Consider the following 27265-nt stretch of genomic DNA (forward strand, 5'->3'; position numbering starts at 1 on the left):
TGGCGGGAGGGGCAGAGACAATAGTATACACTATGAACAGCGATAGATGGACGGGGAGAGGCAGAGATGGAGAGCGAGAGAAGAAGAGAGAGGAAGTGTGTGTGTGTGAGCAACCCTTCTCGCCTCCTTCTCTGCTCGTTGGCCCTCTGGTATTTCGATCGCGACCATCGGCGGGATGCTGTCGACTACTACACGAGATGCACCGAGAAAATCCCTACGTTCTCCGAGCCCCTCCCGGCTTCGCGGGTTATCTCGTTGCACGGGCCTGCGCTCTTCGGACGACGTCGCGTCGTCGCGACGCTCATACAGAGATGTCTCGGTGCGCTTTGGCCGAATTGCGACATTTTTTATATCGTTTTTGTACCTCTAAAGAAAAAAATATAGAAAATAAAATGATGTATTCGTAATAAAATTATTATCTTTAAATTTAAATACTATGTATTATAAGATATATTGGAGCAGAGTCATACAAACGTTCGTGACGCACAAGAATCAAAGATAAACGGCCGAAATCGATGTGCACCGCATATTAAGAAAGCACTCGCCACATCGTGGTTCACTTAATCTTTATTTCATATTTGTACACGCCCTTAGCATGCCACATACAATCAATATAATACAGTCCAACGCAGCCAAGGTAGAAGTAAAATACAAAAAATATATATATTTATATATTTTTATATATATTTATATATGTATACTCTACGCCGAGAGATATTATTGTTACCACGATGTGTGTGTGTGTGTGTGTGTATGTGTTATAACGTTGAATATATTAGATGGGTAGTAGCTAAGAGTATAATACAAAGAAGAGTGCTGTGGATACGATAGGACACGTAATTCGGATTGAATGTGGTGCGATTTCGCGCAGATCGCAAGCGGGATCTTTTACGGGCTTATCGATCTATCTCTCTCTTTCTTTCGCATTCTTTCTCTATCTCTTTCTCTCTCTGACCATGATCTCTGTTAATAAAAACTCGCGTACGATCAACTACATGACTGTATAAACTAAAAGAAAGCAACTTCCTAGAAATTGAAAATCACAGTTCGGCGCTGCTTATCCGTCCGTAATCTACATACGCAGAGAAACGGAAGAACGATTTAGCGTCCAACCTTCGCGCGAAGCATACTCAACGAAAGCGCAGAAGTTTCCTAGCCGATTGTTAAGTATGGCATGAGAAAGGTTCGACCGCGAATTCAGGAAATTTCTTCCGCAAACGTTCTCCGAGCGATCATCTAATTACGTCCTGTCAATTCACTATATCTTATCGCATTTCGAACTTTTACTCGCAATTTTACCGCTTGTTTAAAGCATATTGAGACCTCTTTATAAGGCCGATTGGAAAAAAAAAAATTATCAACTATTTCGATTCTATCTCGATGAAATGAATTACACAACGAATTCGTCGACACATTAATCCGGGAATAGTACAAATATCCCGCCAGGATATAACAACATTAAACACTTGCCAGGAAGATAGATTAAATAAACCACTTGAAAGTATGAGAAGAGAGAAATTTATATAAATAACAATTCTCTGTCGAAGATTATAACATGCGACGAACACTAATAGCTTAGATGATACAATTTCGTAAATAATTTGTAAATATACAGTTTTTTCACCCCGTCAATTAAAGAAGGTCACCGGAAAAGAAATGTTCTAAATAAAAAGAATGATCATTACTGGACGTAAAATTAACCGATCGTTATATCGGCAAGCCAACAATTTTTTTTTTTTTTCTTTAACATACACACTGCTTACACAGCCATAAGTTTTCTTAAACTCGGCACGGAGACGCCTTCGTCGCGATAAGTCGACTCTAACGCGCGGATGTAACCAGTAAGCATTTATGGCAGCGTTACGAGGCCTGCTTAGGGTATTGCGATCGCCATAAAAACGAAAAGAACTTAACCCAAAACGATGAAACGACAATAAGATAATAGTTCATGAGAGTCAAATCATATCAAGCCTTGTCAAGCGGTTTTTTCGCAATCGCCGTAAAAGGATTTCTTTGCACGATTTAAGACGAGAAACTGAAAAAATCGTTTGATCAATTGACATATGATGACTGTATTAACAATATAACGTAAATGAATAATATAACATAACTCAACTAAAAATAAAATCGATATATATATATATCGCATAATCTGACTTATTCCTCATCTAAGCGGGTGGCAAGGAAAAAAAAAGGCGATGGTAGAGCAAAGATTTTTAGAATATACCATATCATACTCCTTTCTTGGTTTCTTATCAAACATAATTATTCAAATGAAAAACAGACTCAATTGAAAAATAAAGAAAATAGAATTGTAATTGGGGCAATGATTGTATTTAATAATATAATTAAGTCCCTTTGCCATTTAATTTTTAGATTTTTGTCATTAATTGACGTTTTACAAACATTCTCATTTTACAAACTCGCGTTAAATTATCTCTCTTCTTTCTCACTCTTGCTCTATCACCCTCTTGTATCTCCCTTTACATCACCGTTTACGCAGGATAGTCCTTGTATTCCGTCGAAACATATGTTCTCACTCACGAGAGACTTTTCTTCGACCACCTCGTAGATGACATATTCTCTATAATTCCTCTATCATTTACGCGTGTGTGTGGAATATATTTTTCTCTCTCTATATTTTATAAAATACATTAGTTTACAAACAACGTGGATTAAGTGTCGACGCCCTGCGCGGGAGTCATCGCAGCTCAGACTCGATCGTGGAAATTATGGGGGAGTAGAGTGAAATCGGGAAACGTATGTATAACGCAAGTTGAGTTTGGAAGAACGGCAGTACTCAAGTTCCGCATAATATATTCAGTCGCTACCGCTGCGTATTCAAAGTTCAAGAAACTTTCATCTCATATCTCTTCGTTTAAATTCTCCGTCTGGATCGATTGTCAAGTCGTTCCACGTAACGCTTTGTCGAGAGGGATTGAAATTTTTATTTATAAAAGATGCTTCTTGTAACATTTCTTTTTCTATCGAACTATCAAATCGTGAAATTGTTACAGTCCGGCGATAATATATGAGCGTTTTAACAACTTGTTAACGTGAAACAATTCGGATATTACTCTAAGTTAATGATATATATTTCAAGGCGCGACAGAAAGATCAATGTGTTTTTCGTACTCGCATGTACGTATGCTCGGAGACGATAGAATTCTAAAGTAGCATTTCTCGACGATTTCCAAATGGGAGATTTTCACACACAACTAGAAATAAATTACATATATTTAAACGCTACGATGTGTCGTTATAGAGGGAGCTGTTGAAACACTGTAGCGACTTACCTGTAATTTTTACGCAACAAGCGAAAACTACATCGACGAAATGATAAAAGCTCTCGACAAATTTGTAATCACAATATTACCTATAGCCTACATCTATCATCTTTTTCAATGGTGATCGATGACCACGGAAAAAAAAGGATTTTTTTCTTTTCATAACAAGATCGTTTAACGGAGCTGTGCGACCGATTGGCAAAGACGTCGATCAAGAACAATAAGATTATCTCTTATCGCGCTACATACATATTTACAATTCCTCTAGCATTGCGCGCTAGAACGCCTTTTTCCTTCACGTCCGAAACGTGCACTAACATAGGAAGCAATAGGAAGGTATCTATTCAGAGAACATATCTTTTTTTTACTCGGCTGCTATAGAATAAGTTTTCTTATTGGAACATACTATTAAATAAATATACTGTTTGTAAAAACATTAGTAGAAGCGCCGCATTTAAAAGCTCCACAGAAGCTTCAAAAGTCATTCTTTCTTACATAGATCACGTCGATATACTCGATGTAGTGCGATAGTGCATGCTGCGGACGTATTTACATTGAAGCAAGACCAAGTCATCGAATACTTTTCATCTATCCGCTTTGCCTTTGGATCTGTACAATTTTGTTTTGTTGTCGCATTCGCCAGATCGATGTTCGCGCTGAATGTGGAGAAGGTTTAAAAGATTTTTATTAGGCTATCGCATAATAGATTTCAATTCAACCTTCGTGCAAACACGTTGTAGTCTATCTTCCGCCTTTCTCTACTCGTAATTGATTGCCAGAACAATATTTTTTTGTTCAATATAAACTATGAAATACATACTCTAGATTCTCTCTGCAATTAATCTAGTGATAATGAATATTTTATGACCTAAAGCTGTAAAGAAATTAACCGACAGTTCCATTTGATTAATAAATGTTTTATTGATATTAATGAAGCGACATATTTAATATAATATAATATTAAAAGCAATATATTTTTAGCGATAAATCGCTCCATTGAGTTAAATATATAATTCGATTTCTGTTATTATAAAACAATTTTACGTTCTCTTAACTTTTCGAAGAGAGCATACAATTATTATAAAATATATATAATTATAATTATTAATAAAATATATTATATATATAATTAAATATTTTAAATATTTAAAATTAGACTGAGAAAAAGTCATTTTAAGAAATTTTATAACGATAAATAAATTTTATAACGATTCATAATTGAAAGGAACTGTCGATCAACAAACCGACAAGGAAAAATGTGTAAATGTAGGACAGTTCAATTGAAAAGTTCGAAATAAGGTCGATGACAATAGACGAGTAGGAACTGCAAAAATACTGGCACAACGTTTCGCGTGCATCTGCCGTCGTCCATGTATTTTTATCATATGGCGAGGTAGATATGTGGGTAGATGGAAAAAGGGCGGTTTAGTATAGACTACTTCGTAAAACTTCGATAGACTTCGTTGTAGTACGGTCTTTATAGATTAACGGGGAAAGGGAAGAGCGGAAGATGTTGGGGAGGATAGGCATAACGAACGCATTTCCCTCGCATCTTCGCGTTCACGCATTCGGAGTCGTCGCTATTCAACGACAACGTGTTCGGCTCGTATTGATTAGCAAATTGATAATCGAGAAAAATAATGAATGGCTTTACAACGTCAGTATATTCTGGGACCACAGTCTCTTGCGGACCTTTGTCCTCTCGCGTCCCTACGTATCCCTTAAACAGAGAAGCACGTTGATTTTTTCTGCACGAATCCGCCGTGAAAATATATACGCTCGAGGAAGAGAGAGTATTACCTCAGAATAACCTTCTCCATTAGCATAGATAGGCGTCCTTCCGAGTGATTGGGCGGAAGTAGGGACTTAATGAGTTCGCGGATAAGAGACTCTGTCATGCCTGGCGATGTGCGTTCCGCCGATTCAAAAGCGCCCCGCAATTCTTCAATAGCACCGCCATTCTTGCTACCGCTACCACCTTCGCCATTATTGTCTCTCGCCGAATATTGGTGCTTTCGTTGAAGCTGCAACATTGTCAGAAATATATATATAAATCATTGTCATAATATCTTTATATACTTATACTTTTATCATTCTATATGTAATTCATTATATACCTCGGAAAGCAGAGGCATGACAACACCGGACAGAGCGACGCTTCGCGGATGTTTGAGTTCCTGCGAACTTCTTGGCCTTTGTTTATCCTCGCCGGGTCTGTGATCAGCCATCGAAGTGATGGGCACTTCCGGTTTGCTGTTTCTTCTCTTCTCCCGTGTGTTAAAGTCTCTGCTGGTTCTATCTCGATCTCTGCCTTCCCTATCTCGTTCTCGTTCCCTGACACCTTCTCGATCTCTCTCGCGACTGTCGCGCATCTCCTTCGATTCTCTGAGCGTGGATTCTCGACTCAAATCACGATAGTCCCGCTCGTCTCGTTTCTCTCTCGTATCCACCGGTGGTGGAGGTGCAGCTTCGTGTGGTCGGGACTAAAAAAGAAAAACGGAAAAAATGTAAATATGAAATAACGCATAATAAAAATCGATTATATGTACATACCGGCGTATGTTTCGCTTGATTATCGCGCAACGAGTCTCTGGACTCGCTTCTGTAATGATTAAGCGTAGTGTCCTTCGGCGGTGATCGCGAAGCACCATTCGCATGCGGTTTGCTCGGTTGATTGTGATTGGAGGATCTGTGATTCGTGTGCGTTAAAGTCAGGGATGCGGGTTGCTCGTCCAGTGGCAACATAGGCACCACGGATCCTTTGACCCCGTGCGGGCCTTTCACCGTCATTATCCACGGCTCGTCCATGTCGCTGTCTTGCTTGGATTCCTCCCTGAACACCGTGTAATACAGCGTGTTATAATTTACTATCGCACTCTTCGGATATAATCTATTATACCGTGCGATTGATAAATGGCTCCAAACTGGTTCTTTCTCTTCTTACACATTCGCGATATAAATTTATTATGGAATTAATGTGGCAGAAAAAAGTTCTCAATGTGCGTAAGTAACACACGAAGATAACAGCTGCTGGTTTTTACTTTCGTATGAAACGTGAACAGAAACGCGAGAATCGAGATACTCACGAGTCCGAATTCTCACTCTCGGTCTCAGACTCTTCGCTGCGCTGTGATTTCCACTTTTTGTACCTATCGATCAGGTCGATTAGATACGAGTTCTTCTTTGCCTTTCTGATAAACTGGAATTTTAGCAGCTCCTTTGCTGTGGGCCTCTATACAAGTACAACACAACGATCAATGAATAAAAGTTAATCGCAGTTTCTTTTATCGAATTCTCTGATCTTTTAAATTTCTATTGTACTGTCTCTTTTGCTATCTTATTTAAATCACTTTTTGAATAACAATAAAAATATCGAATTGTTTGACAATATCAAACACTTTTCGAGATAATCGACTAATGACTCAAAACGCGGACAGCGGTAAATATAACGATACACTCACGTTTTCAGGATCCTTATTGAGGCAGGCTTCGACAAACTCCTTAAACTGTTTCGTATAATTTCCGGTCAGTTGCGGCGGATTATTCTTGGGTATTAGGAAGAGGACCCTCATGGGATGCAGCTCGCTGTTGGGAGGCTCCCCTTTCGCGAGCTCGATCGCCGTGATGCCCAGAGACCAAATGTCAGCCTGCGGAATAATCGCTCGCGGAGTTACTACTACTGGTAGTCAGATAAAGCGCTAATGATATGCTAATGAAAACTTGACCGCGCTACTTTTGGAGATAATTTTCTAAAATGACAAAGCGAACGCTTCGAAAAAAGATAAAGAATAAAAAAGCAAAACACAGTGAGCATTAAATTTAAGTCTAATTAATAAAGATTTGGTTTTAGATTTCATAAAAAAATTGATGGTAACATTATAGCAATAATCTCTTAAAATATGAATAAAAATATTTATTTCTTCTGAAATAATATTTGCATTATATATTCTTTTTTAATTTTTGACAATATACGATTTACAATTTATAATTAATGTAATTACCTTGGAATCGTAAGCAGATTGTTTGATAACCTCGGGTGCCATCCAGAACGGCGTGCCGACGAAAGTGTTTCGTTTGCTGGTGGTGTTTGTCAGCTGACCGGCTACGCCGAAATCGGCTAACTTGACATCGCCCATTTCGCTCAATAACACATTTGCCGCTATAAAATTGAAAAAAGATTGCCATGTGAATTAAATCTCTTATTTATAAAATAAAATAAAATAAAATAAAATGTAAAAATTAATATAGCAGATTATATGTTATACATCAGGACAAACAAATTTTATTTTCCGCGTAAATTTATCTTAAAGAAAAGTTATTAATAATAGACTACTTTTTTTTTTATAGAAAAGAAAGTCTAGCCTCGCAGTTAATTTCCCGCGGAATTTAGTTGGACGAAACGTTATAATCAGCATGATATTTTTAGTGTCTTATTAAAAATTATCTTCTACGAAATCTCTTGGCGGCGAGTATTAAAGTGTTAATCATAAATATCTTTCGAACGTTATCGAGCGGATGTACCTTTAATGTCGCGATGCAGCTTACGCTCGCTGTGCAGATAATCCAGCCCTTTGAGCACTTCGCGTAATATCACGGCAATGTGCATCTCCTCAAAGCTACCGGCCTTCATCAAGTCCAGGGCCGAGCCGCCACCCAGGTATTCCATGATGATCCACAGTTTCGTACCCTGTCGAGCAGAACGAATATGGGTTCGAATAAGAACCGCTGCGGACACGCGTAACAGATTTGCATACCGACAATTCCGGCGATAAAAATCAAAGAGTCTCCGCGGCCGCCAATTAACGAAAATAGATCATTTCCCCGAACAATTGTTATTTCTGATCGGAGTAGACCTTGAGACGTTATTAAGGAAAATGGATCGGAAAATATTATGATATAGCTTCTGCTGCATTGCGATATATTTATGAGATATTTTCCCCGCGTGATTACTCGAGGATTGCCGTTGAAATTTTAGCAATTTTTATGCAGATTTTTTTATGCATTATGTCTAAAATAATTGTCAAAATTTAGCTATTCACAATTTTATGATTCAAAAAAGAAATAAAGTTTTTTCTTAGATGAGAGATAATCACGCGAGTATGTGCATCATACAGACAGATCATACTTTAATGTGAGATGTAGATTGACTGTAAAGTGGCGATACGGAGCAAGCAACAGCCTGCAACGAGAGTGAGGATCTTTCCTCAACAACGGACAGCGATATGATTAATCCCGCGGTCGTTCCGATAATGAAGATTTATCACTCCTCGAACAGTCGTAAATTAATGTCTAATATGAGGGTTGTTAAGGAAAGCGTCGTCGTTTCCTGTACGGCCTATTAATTTTCCCCGAGCATGTTGCGCTCCAAGGTAACGCGCATCAGCTCTGACCGGATCTTACGCGCGGTAATTATATCCGACATCGATGACCAATCACTGTGTGACTTATCGGATAAATTATACAGCGCGTGTTGACGATGATAACGTCGGCAATGATGTTGGTGATAGTGATGTAGCGAGGGCGATAAAACCGATGAGTTATCGCGCGTTAATAATCAGTACAACCCGAGCTAGTGATCCGAGGATACCGACGAAGATTTACGCCCTTTGTTCAATAGATTATAAAGAAATAATTGATTGATCCTTCCCCTATCCCCGGAGGCGTATCGGCCGCGGCCTTGCAATTACGTGCCACTGTGTATATTATATGTCGCTCCCTTCCTCACCGCATTTTATCCCCCCTCGCCGTCGACTTGCGAAGTGAAAGTACATGCAGCGTTGTGTGAAACAAAGCATGAGCCCTTCGTCGCGTTGCTATTTTAGAAAAATTCTGCAAACTTTCGCAATTTATGCCGAATCTAATTCTGTTAATTACACAGTATTAATTATTAAACCAACAATGAAACGAAATCGTGTACAAAGGATTGAAAAAACTCAGTTTATGCTTTCTTGCTAAAAGAATTTTTCCTCTCCGAAGGACAAGATAAACGATGGGAGATACTATCTTGTATGAAAGTACATACATCGTCAGATTTTTCATATCCATCTACCTTATGGAGTATCCTAAGTATCCCCGAGGGAGAATCTATAAGTCTCGGCTCCGACTTTCGCTCGACGTGCGGTTGACGCGCGCCATCGTTTTATGGCAAATAATTTTCGTAGTTTAAGCAGGTCGACCGAGGACATTCGCCAGGATGGCGAGTACGGCCGCCCATAAAATGTACCATTTATCACCGTCGTCGGCCGGTCAAGAGGCTTGCTTGGAGTGCGCCCCACTTTTTCCCCTTTAGATCGTCTCGAGGTAGGTGGCCGTCGTTGTCGACACAGAGGGTTCGTTCAACCCGATTTCGACCGCCCATCTCTGTGAATTTCTACGCGAAGAGGTTTGCTATGTCATTCCTCTTGTTCGATAGACCCTTTGTCTTCCTTCGTACGGAAGAGGCAAGAGAAGGTTGACAGGCGGTTGGCCGATTTATCGAGAACGTTATCAAAGATATCAATTCTGAGACAACCATGGATTAAATTCCCAGGGGGGATAGTAAGAAAGTAAATTACACGCCCGCAGGATAAATGGACGTGTGTTAATGAGCTTTGCCAGAGCAAATATCGAGCAAAAATCAAAAAGTTGATGCGTTTATTTTTATTTTTTTTCTCTATAATTCTGTATAATAATAATTTAATTTATATATACATAAATAATAATATATTTTTATTATGTCTTTTCTAAAATATATAATAATAATTTTTTATCTACATAATTAATATTTTTTTAAACATTTTTTTCTTACTATATATATTGTTTGATTAATTAATTAGAACTTTTAAAAGAGAAAGAGGGAAGCTTTAAATTAAACAAACTTTCTATAAATTTATTTAAATCTTCAATTTTGCTACTAAAAAGAAAGAAAGTACTTCCGAGCAAGTTAACGCAAGTTTTCTTTACACAGTTGAATCTATCATCATCGATGACGATAACGAACTTTAAGGGGTCACTCTACGTAACAAGTAACAAGAATTCTAGTATTGCAAGCTATTAGAGCTATTATTAATCGACCAATTTCCTAATGATTTAGATCTCTCGTTCGACACGATCCGAGAATAGACTCTCGTCCCTCGTCAAGATTTATTTTTCACTCCTCTTCCCCGCTCGTCCTCATCCGTTTGCGGCAATTATTGTTAATTGACGGAGCCCATAATCGGCCGCTTTCACTCTCGGCGAGTGACGACAGAAGCGCTTAATTTCAGTTCTCTTTGGAGGGAGAAAGTCCATTCGAATACAGTAATTACCATATCGGAAATTGCGATCTTTTGTGAAGCTAATAGGCATTATTTACGATTCTTGTTTTATACGAAATTTCTAATGCAATTTTTGAGAGATCACGAGCAATCGAGTAACTCAATATAATCGGAAAAGAGGAAACAAAATCAGGTTTTTGGAAATTCGGAGCTCTAATTGTCGAATATGTCTACGAAGAATAAAAATTCACTGGTCGCATCGATTTATTCGTGAATATGTTGCAATTTATCGATGTTTAATTCGACGTTTTAGTCGTGCAGGCGAAACGCGCAATGTCAGAAAGAGAACGAAACATCGTAAAGCGGAAATTAATTCCGTCGCGTCGTCCATCAATGCCAACAGCACTCCTGCCCATTTCGCGAAACGTAGGAACAAAAGGACATAGCGCGCGTGCCAAAAAAAGCAACGAGAGTTCGACCGGTCCATTAATCATCCATTCGCTGAGCGCTCTCTTGTCTCTATTTTGCATGCCGGTTGCATTTTCTAGGATCCACCTTTCCCCTCTTTTGCCCTTGTATAAAATGTGAGCGTCAAAAATCCATTTTAGACGGACATTAATTTGAATTTTACAATTTACTTTTTCTCGTAGTACTCGATCCCCGTATTTTACACTGTTTTACATCTGTAATCTTTACGACCTCGATCTAAAACGCTCCAAGTTATCTCTCACGACGACGACAACGACAACCTACACGATAAAGCACAACATCACGTGCATCACAGGGACGTTAAGGTCGCTACGAGTTAAAGCACCCTCTTCATCGATCCGCCATTATCGGAGAACGTTTTCTAGTGTCGATAGCCACTGACCATAAATCTCGCCACAAAGTAGAAAGAATCGTAAGAATCGCGATGATTTTTACGGAAAAATTGACACACGACCTACTTGACATTCCTCGGACGCATTTTCGCGATGATTTTGTCTGCAAAATAGGAGCGACTGGTATATGCGTTCTACATGTACATCGTATTCCTTGGTTCGAAAAACGTTCGAAACAAAGTGGTGAAAATACCGTAATTTCGTCAAGAGGCTAGACGTTTGCCGAGACAAATGCTCGCATAATAACCGGGCAATTATACTCGTTCATTCATAAAATCTCGGCCGTGCCACTCCTCTGCGCGCTGCTGGACATTGTCTTTTGTTCGGAGCACAATGAACCGACCATAATGGGGTAAAAGAGTAGAAGCTTGGCGGATTTTCGCTTGTATATTACCAGATATTATAAATCACAGATAAAATTCCCTAAAGATATTTCCTAATTATTACAATATGCTGAAAAATTCTGCAATAATCTTAATGTATTTTTAAGATAATTCAAACAAAATTTTGACGATAAAAAAAGTTAAAATATTAAAAACTTTGTGTGACACGCGCGAATGTATATATATATATATATATATATATATCATATGTTTGTTGTGTAATGAACGATAAATAAAAAAATATGCGCTACACGTGCAGCTCATTTCTTGTTTTATTAATCTGGTGGCTACGACAGCGAAACAATATTTTTAGAAGATCGATAACAAAGTAATATTTTTAACCGCCACTTCGATGGACGATAAAAAGATACAACAAAAGAATGGCAACGAGACGCCCTCATAATTGACGATACATCCGGATTGAGAAACTTAAAGGAGTGCCGTAAAGTATTGCAAGAGTCATCTTTCATTCAAGTTATTCAACATACATCTATATGCATTTTCATATGAATTCCAAAGATATACGAGATGATGTTGGCGTAATAAATCTGAATAATTTAGACATTACTTTTTACGCTATTTCATAAGGAAATATAATTAATATCGCGAGGTGCAATGACAGTTTTTACAAGATCGTCTCGAGTGTTCCGTGAAATGTAAATTTACTGCAAACTTCTTTGAAAAATGACAATATTCTACATCGTAATAATATCGCACGTGCGCGAATGGCTCGGATCTTTTTCAGCGAGAGAGCGTAATGGAAAACTCGCGGCGCGAAGCGTTATAGAAACATACGATGGAATTTACATCTGGCTCGCGCGAGCGAGGAGTGCCGTCGCCCGATAACCGTTGTTGACCGACTTGGTCTTGGTCTTAATAACAGTTTCCGAAGGTAGGAAAGCCGCGACGATCGAGGCGGCGGCCGCTATATACGCCCGTTACACGATGACATCAGGCGCGTAGACGGACGCGTAGGCACCCGCGCGCGCCTTCTTTCATCCTCGCAATAATCGTCGATGTGTCATCGCGAGATTGCAGGATCGCGAGCATTGTGCGTATCGTGCGGAGGAACGGAAAAAATTTCTACAACGAGAAAGAGGCAAGACACGGACGTCGAAGGATGTGGAAATATCACGAACCTCACACTCTTTCGACATTTATCAAAGCTATTATATTTCGTTCTGCATCGCACGATTTTCTCGCCCGTTCTCTCTTTACCTCTCCCGCTTTTTAAATAAAATATTGAAACAAGTTCTGAATTAATTATTTCGTGATAAGGTACGTCATTGAGTCAATACTTCACATCATTTCGTAATTATGATAACCAGATGTTTATATATACGTCCTTACCTCGATGATCTTTCGTATAGTTTATAGCATTGCTTCGCAACATCAATCGCAAACATCATAATTATGATCATTTACCGTTTGCGCAATTATCTATGCAAACACGTAAATGGGAACATTTCTCAGATCGCAGGCGTCGCGATGCAAATTGGCGAGAAAACGTATTTCATATCGAGCGTTCACGCCCGCAAGAGAGCGACTAACTAACGATCGTTAATGACCGTTTCGCACGATCGTTAAGGAAACTTCTCTCTTGGCCGGGCACGATATCAGGCGCCGCTTTATTTCATAAGTAATCATACTGAGCTTTCGCGCTCCTCGACTATGAAAACGACGGAGGGCGAAAAGTAGAAGGGCATGTAGAAGTAGTTAATCTGTTTCCTCATTTTGTATACACAGAAATTGTTTCGCGAGGTGGACGCGAGGAATCTCGGTAATCTCTTCTCCCTCCCCTTCTTTCTCCCCTTTTGCTGCAATTAACGGTCCCTCAACAATTGTCGATAACGATCACGTTGATCTAGTTTGTGTCTTCCTCTCCTCTCCCCTGCTGTAACGAGGACTCCTTCTGCAAGGTTTATGATTTATTCGTTGCCGTTATGACATCTCAGACCGAGTAATTGGTCGTCATTACTACAAGTCACACTATTATGGAACGTCAAGTGTAGAATGTAACAAGTAGCACAGCATAATTGAGTATTAAGACAAATAATAAGATTATAAATATGAAAGAAAAAAAAATGTTCCCATAAACATAATTTATATTATTTGTATAAACTTGTAAACTTTCTTTTTTCGTGAAAAATCCATCCATAAATTTTATAAAAAATTTAGACAACACGTTAAATCGTCTGCAAAATTTATGAAAAATATTTATAATATTAAAGAAACTAGTGAACTCTCTGAAATACTTTTCTTATTACTATCTTATCAAACACGAGCGAGTATTCGCTGAAAAAAAAAATTTGTAACTCCACCTAAAATTGCGTAAGAGATTCTGGTATTCGTTTCAGAATGCGGACAATGTTTGCCTCTCTTTTTCCTCCTCCTTTGAGATTATAAATAGCCCCGACTTGTCGGTAATGCAACAAAACGACACGGCGAGAAAACACGTCTCCTCCTGGCCAATGTCGAAAGCGTGTCGACGATCGCGCAAAACATAACTTTTCGTCGTGGTTCACCGAAGAAAGACGAGACTTATGCGAACGAACGTCCGTAACTTTTCCGTGTGAAGTGCTCGATCTCGATCCCGTTGATCGACATGATTTTCCCGGCACGCACGACAGAACGGTATTAAATCACGTTCACTCGAGACGCATGTCCTCTCTTGCGTTTCTATGAGAATGAGTGTCTCGCGCGTGTAATAATATATGTATATATAATAGAAATATAATTTAATAATTTAATCAGTTTATTACTTTTTTAATGAATTTTTAGAAATTTAGAAATTTTAACGAATAGCAAATGTATGAAAAGATCACAATTATTACATAACATTACAGCCGATTACGGCACTGTGCAGCAAATCGCAGAGATTTGTAGTATTCACGATCGTGAAATCTCATTGAATCTCCGTCTCTTTCTCTCTCTTGCGCAGGAAGCGGAAGCAACGGACGATCCAACACAATTCCGAGCCGGAAGCGATAGTTAACCGTCATACAAGCCCTTCCCATTCTTTGCGTATGAAAAATGATAGAACGTAACGACCAAGTGCCCTCGATAACGAGCTTTTATTTTTGTCTGTATGCGATTATACGACAGCGATTCGTCGAGATAGAATAGCGATAAAATGTCAAGTTCCGGCCGGCATTTTAATTTCATGCTCGTAATATAAAAACTGATTATACATAAATTACTATTTTATAAAATGCTCTTTCTCTTGGGATAAAATATACTTTTCCACTTACTTTGAGGTAAGACCCATAATACTTGGTGACGTATGGACTGTCGCATTGCGACAGCACCATAATCTCCTGCTGTATGTCCTCAATCTCATCTTCCGCCTCTTCGAGATCGATGATCTTGATGGCCACGACCTGCTGGGTCCTATTGTCGATACCTTTGAAGACCTCGCCGAAGCTACCCTTTCCGATTCGCTCCTGTTTCGTAAATATCAGCTCGGGATCCACCTTCTGTAACAGAAATTCAATGGTCTCCGGTTATCACATTCGGTCATTCGACCTTGTCTCGTTTCGCTCCTTCGCAATATCTCGCGTCATTTCCGTAAAGAGTACTACGGATCTTTCCATGACGCAACAATAACAAGATATTGGGAAATTTCGAAATTCCTCAGGCAATAGGCTATATGCGAGAACTTTCTTCGCTACAACGCGGCCTTCGGATTATTAACAAATGCAGCTATTCTACAAGCAGCAATGCAGTTCTCCTTGGCATCTTTCTACGAGATGACATACGATGTCATAATATGTGTACTATCGAAAAAAATGTACAAGTCACATCGGCTTTATCTCACATAAACTGAATAAACTATTTACTTTTTAATTGATAAATCACAATTTTATATTCATGATAAATTATAGCAATGGGCTCAGCTTTCGCTCTCAGCAGTTTGACAAATGAAACGTCCTTTGCTCTAATCCGCTGTTTAAATTTGCATATGCGAGTGCTATGCGTGCACATTTCTTCTTCGCGCTCGTGGAATCACACTATTTGCACTAAGGGACGACATTACTACCCGGACATTAATAAATTACGGTAACTGCGAATGTTTTGCGCTGTTTTCTCTCCGGAGCTTTTTCGCCCGAAAACGCGTTTAACGCCGACTAGCGAATCGCCTTTAATCAGCCGGAACGGTCATAGGCGATGAAAAAAAAAAAACATTCCAGAATTTACTCTGCTACTGATCCTTTTTTATGGGTTTTCTTCCAGAGAAGTCAATGCCCTGTGCATCCTGTAACCGTAGAACGCGAAGAAATTCTTTTTCTTCGCTGGAATTTTTTTTCTCCAATTCGCGGAAAATTACCTCGCAATAAGAAACGAGTGCGATGGCAAGAAATATCAAAACAAATTACAATGTCTTAAATATGACGTTTAATGTTTCACTCGTAATTAAGCGTCGCATCTTTTTGTGAAGTATGCTAATTTATCACAAATGTTTAGAATGGATATAATTTTCTATTGCCATAGTATATGTATATCATAATTTTCTTCGCTAATAAATATCATAGATATAAATCTTCTTTATTTTGTTTCTTTTATTTTCTTCGGATTTCCTTTGGAAAGTTATACTTATTGATAAGCATTGAAAATGTCAAACGCTAATTTATCTCGGATGCCAAATTTAAAATAATAATGAATATGTATGAAAGCTTTTTATGCGAGACTAATTCTTCATTCTCTTGCGCTCGCAATCCGCAGATCACAGTCAAAAAGTCAGTAAACTGAAAGCTCATATCAGAAGAGCGAGATTAAAGCGAAGCTTCGGTCCTGGAATGGGCTCTAAGGGCAATGGAATAAAAATTCGCGTCCGTCGGTAAAATCCGGAAAATTTGCTTTGCAAATTCTCTCATATATCCGTCGGCGGGGCATTTTATCGCGCCGATGGATTTAAAGGGCATAGATTTTCGTCGGGCCTCGATCATTTCCATTTCATGATTTAATATTATATATACGATACTTTTTTGATTATAAAATTAATAACATCACATGAGTATATCAAACAATGAAAAAAGCTCTCGGAAATTACACTGTCATTATTTAACATTATTTAACATGATTCATATGAAATTTTACTGCAAATTATTATCTAATCTCTGGATATTATCGAAAATTAGTGTAAATTTGTGGTCGGCGGTTTACGAGAGTACAACTCGCTACTTGTTCTAGCAAGTCACGTTAAGCCACGGTTAACCACGTTTATGTTTACAAGCAATATCTGTAAACATACACGCTTACAATATATTTGCGTGAAATTTCACGAAATTGTACGACAAAAAGAGATATAAAATCGTCTAATTGGGCTGCATAATTTCTGATACAAATTGCGTTGATGATGCAACAATATTTAATCAATTAATTGGAGAGAATTGAAAAAAATCGCATATCCAACTTTTCCTTCGCAAGAAGGCAATCGAGATATCCTATATGCAATCTGAGATTCGTGAGCGACGGCGAGAGCCATCCAATGAGAGCGCGAGAGGCAAGAGAAGAGGATGACTTTCGACTCAGCATGCAATACTGCATCGTCGAGAGGCGCTGGGCATCTCTTCTCTTCCTCAGTTGCTTTTTAGTGCGTACCGCGCCGCCTGAAACTCGCGACACAAATTCTAATTAGCGGTCGCCGCAAAGAAATCCGCAGCATATAGATAACCAAAGTACCGACGGTCGCCTTCGAGGACAAAGGCAACAAAGATATTTGCATCGTAAAAATAAGATATGAATATTCCTTGTCTACATGTATAAGAATTGAAATTCAAGCTTTCCTTCTTTTTTCTTTGGAATTTTTTTTTTCCTTCGCATAAATAATATTATTTATTGTCAAAAAAGATGTATTTTTTCCGTGAGATAATAAGAGAAAGAAATTGTGTATATTTATATCGCTATAATGATGCTTCAGATTTCCAACAAACCTCTTTATTAGGCTTGTTTGGGCAATGGCTCGCAATCTGATGGATACGCCTATTCAAAATCATATTAGCTATGCCACGCTGTATAAGTGTATAGGTTTCCTGTTGGGATCTTTGACCCCTAATTGACCGACTTGATGAAATTGACGTAGGATTGTCAAGAGCGCTCAATTAATAAGCTTCATTCCATCGTATACAGCTATCAGCTGTTGCACAATTTGCAAAATCTCGCCAAAATAGTACAATAAATATCTGGGCAAGTGATATATCAGAAAATTAACCGTGTATTGTATATGTAGATTATAATTGGATTAAAGCGTTACAGTAGTTTCTCGTTCAAACATATGCTACATTCAGCATTAATTTCTCGTTTATCTCGGTATAATTATTTTAAAAAGCAAATTAACGTAAATTTCCTGAAATATTAAATTTATTCAGATTATGTGTGAGATATGCTAATCTTCACTAAGTAACGTTACTGTTTTGTGAATCTGCTTTAAAACTTCTGTACGAGAAATGTGCCAAAATTAATGCAGAATAATATTCACTTGTGCGAATTATATGCCGCTTTATTATATTTCTTGGTGTGTATATTTTTCCCGCACAAAATTACGTTAAATTTCCATCGCTGCAAACAATCATTCGCATTAGATACTCAAATTAATCCATACATACTCACACATTTCCCTTCTTTACCTTTAAGGCCACGTGATGAAGTTCCTATTTAATATCACTTCGCTGAGCACGGCACTGAAATAATTTGCTAGATAACACGAAGTTTGGTATCGTTCTGACACATCTTAATTAAGAAGTGTAACCGCGTCTCAAGAATTTCGTCTCAACCTTTTAAGGGAGAGACGGGCTCAAATAGACCCACCGCCTTTCAAGATAAACGTGCCAACTTCATCAGAAAGCTCAAGACTGTCAGATTACAACGAGATAGCATTAATTCCAAGAAGCCGCGATTTTCCCTCGAGATGAGAACAGTCCGATGTCTATTTGCAATATATTCTAGCGATTCAATGAAACGACAATCCAATTCATTTGTATATTTCATCACTCGAAATAAGGCATTTGCAATGAGGTATTTATAAATAATAAATCTCAAATGAAATTTTTGTTGTGATAAAGCAACAAATAAAATCTTTTTATTGCCAATTTGCATAGCGTGCAATTGCTTGCGGATGTCGATGCAAATTAACATTTGCGGGATTGCACTGTTTAACTCCACCGTTGCAAAAAATTATCATATTTTTTTGCGGCTGAATAAACTTACACGAGAACTCAGACTATGTACATGCTTCAAACGCGTTGTTATGTGCCAAAAGAGAATTTCATTACCATATGTTTAAGTTTGAGAATCTGAATGCATGACAAATCGGAAGCTCCGCCTAAGTCGCGGGTCTTAAAATGCGTTGAGCGAAAGTAATGTTAAGTACGCCAGACAATGTGGGGTTTTATATTCGCTTTAATATTATCGATTTTCTTCCATTTGCGTGATAAAGTCCGCTCGATGCTTCTACATTAAATATAAATTGTCTCATAGTTATATTTCCCACACACGCGAAATAAATAAAATTAGTTATTATCTTTTTTTTTTTGTGAAAAAAGTTATATAAAAAAATTCCGCTTTAGTAAATTAAATGAATGCAGTAATATATTCTATATAAATTACGTAACAGAAATCGTATGAAAAGAATTATGCACAAATCTTGAGATTAAATATAAATTAATATTTTTAGTAACATCAATTTCTCCGAGATTAAATTGTATTAAAGCTATATCCGAACTTTCTCTCGTTTGTGAAATCGTAAAATGTAATTCGCGAATTTATCGATGCATTTTTGCTGCGATCTGTAGACAGATAGAAGCGGACAATAGGCGCGCGAATAATTCGCTATAAATCGAAACCATCGGACGATATCTGACGTTGCTTTTTTCACATTTGTACAACCGACAGAGAATTGCGATTGCCTATCTCTCTCACGTACGCGATGCGACGCGAGTGCAGCGAAGCGATGCAAAATGCAAGAGGCAGGTGCGGGCTGACGCAGCGAGTGTTCTAGGGTCAATCAACACAGTCAATATTGACGATGATAAAACGAGCGGACAAAAGCACGCCCCGATCGGCATCAGAATGATACGCGACAATTCGCAACATCTGCATTCTGAAATGTACAGAATGCAATAAAAGTTTAAGAGAAATATATTGACTTACTGAATTTATATTTCCAAAATTTAATAGCCACATACTCTACAAAATGAATAAATAAACTAAAATTCTCCTTATAATCAAGGTTTGTTATCTAATTATTCATTTATTAGATTGTATATATTTTTCTTTTCATTATTTGTTATTTTTTTAATTCTTCTTTTAAATTAGATTTAGAAAAATAATATGTTTACTGTTGCCTCACCTTTTAAGGTACAATTTAATTTTTTATCGGTATAAATGTTTTTAATCTGTATTTATGTTATACATTCTGTTACATCTTTACATTCAATTAAAATTATTATCATTATTAGCTACAAATAAATAGTAGTTAATTGTTGGAAAAGTAATATAAAATGAAGAATTTTAGCAAAGTAAATAAAATTAATGCACGAATGTAATTTTGAACAATTATGCTATTCAATATTTCTCGGCATCTCGTCGCGCAGAGTTCGTTTGGCATTAGCATAAATAGGTGAAGCGAGCACCTATCTCGCAAACTACCAAGTATGCATCCAAGTGTTTTCCTGATAATTTTCCCTCGTTTAACGGCGGAGCGAGCACACGATTCACCGTCATCGAGAGCGCGTCCCGTATTTTCCGGGCTCGCGTCGCGCCGCCCGCTCCGCTCGAGTGTCGTTTAAACTTTAATTTCGGCGGCTCACCCCCCTCACGGCCGATGAATTACTCTCGTCGTAAACGAGGTCGAATGACGACACGTGGCGCGCAAAAGCTCGTTGAACCACTTTCGAAATTCGCACCCTAGCTAGCACCGCATATCATGTTGGAACAACGTGCGAGCGAATGTTGAAATGCATCTTTACGACTGACGACGTTTGCCGGGGACGTTCTTATGACCCATCTCACCCTTTCTTTTTGTCCCTCGTTCTTCTAATGGTCGCAGTGCGGGAAGCTCGCATGAATATTCATTTAATTAAAGCCGTACGACCGAACCCCTCACGTTTATTATATAATATATATAACCGGGTATTATACATGCGCTCTCTCGCATGTCACGCTACATTACATTGCATAATATGCAACCGCCCAGTTAATACAAACATTGATAGATTTACCTCCTCTCATTATTTACATTGTTTCTGTTCGCGTTGGCCCCGTTGTTTTTCACGCTTTGATTTCGATAATTTAGTGAGAGAAAGAGGTCCGATGGTTAGAGATTAAAAAAATGATTAAGTATTCATTACGAGAGATAAAATTATGATTAAAAAGTGCAAGTGACACAACGCAATATTATATTTCGTATATATTTTTCTAATATATCTCTTCGTAAAAATAGAACGGATTTACGCTAAACACGCAAAAAGGATAACATATGCGCGCACTTCCGCCGAGTAAAATAACGCACGGCAGCGAAATTTCACGTGGCCTGGCATAACTTTCCCCGAATAAGCTTCTCATATTTACATTTATAATTTTTGCATATCCGCGCGCGCGATAAAATGCAAATGCATTATCGATTGCCCGATTTCGCGTCGTCAGGCGAACATAAATAAACGATACACGCCGGATATTGCATTTGGTTGTGAAGTTGAGCTACCGCAAGGAGTGCTTCGTAAGCCACAAAATTTAACGCGAGATTATCGCGAGATCGCCAATATAATAACGTGGCCATTGAAGTGCGAACGCATTTCCTTCGATAGCGATCGCGTGTTTAATCACGCGAGGTTGAATGGACGCGCGGAATTCGAACCTATTGCGCAATGCCTTGATCGTGAAATGCCGTTCTGCCGCCGATACGAGATAATGAGAAACCGCGGCACGCGAGGTACGCGCTGTAAATCGTTTCTCTCCGGCGTGGAGCGATAGGCGCGCTGAAAACTTGACAGACAAATTGCTTTTAATTGTCATCTTTTCTTAAATGTATCGCGCGTGATTAAACTTCAAAAACCGTACGTCAATTTGATAATGTCGTCGCGACGATGCGCGAATACCGTAAAAATCTTCTTCAATTTCTTCTCCAGAAAACAATTTCCAAAAATTATGTACCTCACGTGATATTTGTATGGTTAAATAATCATGCATGGTCCCGCTCGTAACTTGAATACTCGAATAATAAATGCTCTCATGTTTGCCTGTTCTCCTGATATTCTCGTCGCAATAGATACGCTTTATCGCGGTGAAAATGAGCGCGACACATGCTCATAATTAACCGCGCGCTTTTTATCACCTGCGACGTTTCTGTGAACGTCACGATAGCTGATTCTTATCCGAATGATAAATTGCCATGAAACATTTGCCGATTCGCTCATTGCCACACTAGAACGCTGTTTGAACACGGGAACACTCTGATCACGTAATTACAATTAATTGACTTGGATTACGAAACCCGTCGTTCCCAACCGAAAGCAGCAAATTATTATCAGTTGTGAGATAAATTCCATACCGATGATAATATGATGAACGATATTATCGCGATCTCATTGTGCTATCGAAGGTTGAAACGAGGATTCTTTATTATGATTCATTGGCGTCGCAACAATCACGATACGCCAATGGAATTATGCGCGCTATACACGCCCATAACTTTATTTATGTATGCAAGTGCACGCATCGGTATACAATATGCAGGATCGCGTACAGAATATAGTAACCAATGCACGCGTAAAGGCAGGATCGGGCATCCTTCGGGACATTACACGCATTCCCCGCAATCCGATTTATTCTGAGACGTCGTAAACACGAAGCGCTCGCCTTTTCTGAGGATGTTTATCGCGTCCATCGGCGGAATATGAATCTACATACGTAGGAGCAATACACACATACATATAAATAAATTGTTCGCCCCATCGAGAGTTTCAGTTCGTTTCCGAGTTATTACCGACAGTCGCGTCGTAAAATGTCGTTGTTTGTATTGCTGAGCGGACACATTTCAGCGCGTTTTGGCAAACTTGTGTTTACAACGAGTTGTAATTATTTTGACAGTCGACGTGATGGCGCTCAAGGGTAATATTAGACAAAAGCCTAATTTCATATAATTTTGCTGATACGCGTGAAACGTGACGTATAATGAGAACCACTTTTACTAAATGATCGCATATCTATATTAATATAGTATAGTTAATAATTAATTATAAAATAGCGCAAATATATCATTAATTCCTAATGTACCGTTAATTACGCAATTTTCTCGTTGCAAAATATCATATAAAATGGATGTCATTTATATCTTACGCGTATCCAATTATTAATGTGACGAGTTAACAAGAGTGATCTATCGGTTTAATGATTTCCGCCTGAAAGTAATGTAATACGGTATTAAAGCAAACATGAAATCGATTATTTCGACAGTGACCGATGTCTCGTTCCGATCGCATGGTCTTTTCAAATACACGCGAGACCGTCCACACGTGTGAGGCAATATGAGGCAAGGTGAGAGTCGACCTTGCACTGGCCTCGGCCGAAAGAAGAGAGAAGGAAAAAAAAAAAAGACAAAATGCACGAACGCGGACGGTCTCCGCGCGAGATCTTACGGTCCACGAGAATCCTGTTACACCGGTATTTCCATGCTACATCGGAACGCTCGCTCCCGATGTTTTTTTATGTCCACATTTTGTTTTATTATGACCGATACACAGTCAAAATATACGGGATGTTTCGAAAAATGAACGAGACGTCACGCATTTTATTGGATTTTAGAGAAAACTTAGCTTTATCATGCATCGTAATTGCAAATACAAAATATAAAATTATTAATATACGTAATAAAAATTGAGATAAATAAAATTATAAGAAATATTAATGCGAAAACAGATATGAGATTACGATTTCTTAATTTCAAAAGTCATTTCTCTCTCTTTGAAGTTTTGCTACTTAAAAAAAATCCTTTAATTAATTAATCTAATAATCTGAGGTAAAATTCTTCGAAATTAGATATTGCTAAATAATAAAATGTTCTTATTGAATCTTGTCATTTATATAATAGAGTTGCAATAGAAATTGGTTTAAAACACTTTTCTTGTCACATCTCGCATCTCGAATGTTTCTCCCAACCGCAAACCGATCAACTTTCTTTTCAACCCCCAGGGAACCGGCTGGAACATTCGAAATGCAACACCTCGACCACTTTCTAGTACCTCGACATAGCTCGGATTTCAGACTCTCGGGTTAGAACTCGTTTGGACTTTAAGGTCGAAACTGGTCTCTTGAATCCCACCTTCGCGAATATTCTCGTGCATTCTCCTTGTTCGCGAAACGATCTGTGTTTGTCTCAAAGTTTTATCCGCAGCTTGCAAAGACTTCACAGGAATCTCCTCCTCCAGAATTCTTGCAAGATCTCGAAGCTGAATACTTTTGTTGTGATAATACTTAAGTTCATGTCTGTACATTTACTATTATGAATTTAATATTAATAAATAAAACTATTAAAAATACTAATATATTATTAACGTCAAAATCAATGATTTGATGTAATTTGAGGACAAAAGACAAAGTTTTCAATGACACAAACTTTTTTTTTTTCTTTCCAAAAAAATTCACTCATCAAGCGTTGGCAGAAACGTGGGCGGTACATAAATATTTTTCTATATAGATATAATATACGCGAAAGTGTTTAGAGAATTTTTAGTGGGATTTCAGAGAGATATGCATATTTATTACGCCCCCTCTCCTTTCTCTCTCCTTAATAAAGTGCATGCATGAAAATCAGTGAATAATATTATATATAGTATTGTAGCAACCATCAAACAACCTGCAAATGAGTTACCGCGTTCTAGGTATTTCCCATTGTCTACCAGTTTTCATTGACAAGTCAATTTCAAACTATAATTGAATTGCAAAACTGTCAGTATGACAAGATGATACACTGATCAAATAATTGGTCACAAATATATCGTTTAATATATCATACTAAAAAACGGAATTATAATTCCCATTTTCGTAATAATAAATACCAGAAAATTGTGAAAATGTTAGATCGAAAATTAATTTCCAATATTAAAGCGGAATATATCGCGCGAACAAGAAATTATAATATTTCATTTCTTTGTAATGATAAATTGTATCGAAAAATGGCGAGAATGTTATATATTAGTTAATCAGAAAATTGATTTTCGACTTTACGAACGCGAGATTTAGATAAAAAATCCAATTTCCTTGATATTGAATCAAAGTGATACGTAATTTCCGACATTCCTGCAAGCGGATATCTCTATAGATTCCGTATAAGGATTAAGTATTCCACAGCGCGCTTTTCTAGACATTCTAGACGCATGATTCTCCTCGCCTTTCTCTTTCTCTACCTGTTTGTCATTCGTCTTTTCCGAATTCACACCAATCGATTTAATAGCTAAATTAAAAAGCTGAATTATAAAACTTTGGTAAAATATTAAAGTGTCAATTTGCAACGAGTTGTCAAAGCCTTGGAACTTTTCGCGCCTTCTGATATTAAAACTTCGTAACAAATATCTTTCAATATTCCGATAAACTTTCAATATTAAAATATTTGAATTTCTAGATCATATAAAGTTGTATAGAATGTTGAAGCTTTTGATCTCTAAGAGTTTTTCTTATAAAATATGAAATGTTTGGATCTTTCTTGGATGTTTGTGACATCGAGCATAAATCCGAATGAAATGATCTTTAGTCGTAAAATATCTATGTTATGTGTCTGCCGCAACACAATCGACTATAAATTTCATGTATAGTGAACAAGCAAATATATATATATATATGTTCGGTAAATCGCTCCTCAATTCATCCCTTATATCCAAGGCGATATCCGTAATAGCGAGTTGCAGTTGCCGTCGCAGTGAGATCCCAAATCCATTTTCCAAATCGTACTTCAGGGACGTTCTTGAGATCCCTTCCAACTCGCCAAAAGGATTATATCCATACGCGTTCTCAACCACCCCATTGAACGAAAGGTTTCGTTTCTCGAGCCTCGCTAGGAGAACACACTGACCATCGGATTTCATCGATATTTCTTAGATCATTTATTGTACAGATTATATTTTCATTCAATCGACATACGCTCGTAAATAAATGCAGATCGATATCCTTGGCCCTTTCGAGCAAACCTAAAGAATCGTGCGGCGAAAGTCTCTGAGAATCGCGAGTTTCTGGGATGATTCCAAGAAACTCTCTAACTCCTCCTCCCCGAAGAAGAGTTGGCTTTTGTGCGCTCTGTCTCGCCACCGGAATGCTCCTGATTTCGCGGCGCACTTCCTCCTTTTGTGCATCCGATAAAGTATTGCGTAACTATCCGACCAGAGCAGCACAGAAATAACGATCCAAAGCTGAATAGTTCTCATCGCTCTCGCGCTGCTAAAACGCCTGGTTTATATAACACGATGCACTCGTAATAACAAAAAAAAAAAAATCCTTCTTACAGACTTTATACTTTTCTATATTCTCCGCCTATCAATTCCAGTTTTAACCCCAATTACTTTCATGTTTAATTTTTTTTTTCTGAATCGTTGACTAATATTCAACTTTTGTAAGTCCTTAACAACTTCTGATTCATTCAAGGATATTCGAGGCCAAATAATCTTTCTCTTTCTCTCTCTCTCTCTCAAGGTATTTCTGTAAATGTTTAACTCACCGAGGGAGTGGTACTCCTATGGGTCACTGCTCTGGGATGCGGCAGAGATGTGTTTTTAGCATTGACCGCGCCGTTACAAATCCTCTGGTTATCCCGTCTGGAGGGCGGCGGGGGCGGCGGCAGTGACAGGGGTCTGCCGCCGCTCCTGGTCGGATGCTGCGGCGCAGGCTGGAATTGACTCCAGGATTGACGTGGCAGATATCCCGCCGTCATGTAACCGCCCGAGATGAACTGCGCCGAACCGTTCAGATGCGGCGGCGTCATCACCGCCGTTTGTTGCGCCGTTTGCCCGCCGTTTCGCATCTTTCGTATGAGATTCGTCTTTGACGTTTAGCGCGTTCCTTCAGATGACAATGATGCCGATCGTTCGAGAAGGGAAGCTACATCAACGTACTGCACTCTCACTCGCGATAGTACAACACGCACATTTTTTCTCATCGTCGAAACGCGCATCTATTTTTCGTCACTAGATATTTTTCGAGTCTTTCAATATTCAATTTTTATGTAATGATGTCTTCTTATAATGTTATTGAAAAGTTTTATCTGACAGAGAGATTTGTCTACAATTAAAAAAAATTTAAGAGATTTCTTGACAAAAAATGTATTAATATATATATATATATATATATATATATATATATATATATATATATATATATATGTTTTAATATATATAATTTAAATTTTATGACGTTTAATAGATATGCTTGTAAAATTAGTATTCGTTATATTATTAATTCGTGTAAATCTATTTTGCGAGATAGAATGCGCAAACATA

General features: G+C 38.1%; 1 protein-coding gene across 7 annotated transcripts in view; it reads right to left on the reverse strand.

Annotated features, from left to right (window-relative positions):
* Positions 1-549: 549 nt before the first annotated feature.
* LOC126853268 (serine/threonine-protein kinase 26) overlaps positions 550-27265 on the reverse strand; it is an 85181-nt gene continuing 58465 nt past the window's right edge. For 5 of the 7 annotated variants that reach the window (XM_050598862.1, XM_050598867.1, XM_050598866.1 and 2 more), the window contains 9 exons: positions 15038-15262; positions 7809-7974; positions 7289-7446; positions 6749-6934; positions 6374-6519; positions 5841-6120; positions 5405-5770; positions 5088-5311; positions 550-5007 (listed from right to left, as the gene is read on the reverse strand). In XM_050598862.1, coding sequence (XP_050454819.1) covers positions 4998-5007; positions 5088-5311; positions 5405-5770; positions 5841-6120; positions 6374-6519; positions 6749-6934; positions 7289-7446; positions 7809-7974; positions 15038-15262 — 1761 coding nt within the window. In that variant the 3' untranslated portion in view covers positions 550-4997. Of the gene's footprint in view, positions 5008-5087; positions 5312-5404; positions 5771-5840; positions 6121-6373; positions 6520-6748; positions 6935-7288; positions 7447-7808; positions 7975-15037; positions 15263-26487; positions 27048-27265 lie in introns of all 7 variants that reach the window. The other 2 variants (XM_050598861.1, XM_050598860.1) reach the window with 1 other exon arrangement.

Source organism: Cataglyphis hispanica, chromosome 12 (assembly GCF_021464435.1).
Source record: "Cataglyphis hispanica isolate Lineage 1 chromosome 12, ULB_Chis1_1.0, whole genome shotgun sequence".
Taxonomy (NCBI): Eukaryota; Metazoa; Arthropoda; class Insecta; order Hymenoptera; family Formicidae; genus Cataglyphis; species Cataglyphis hispanica.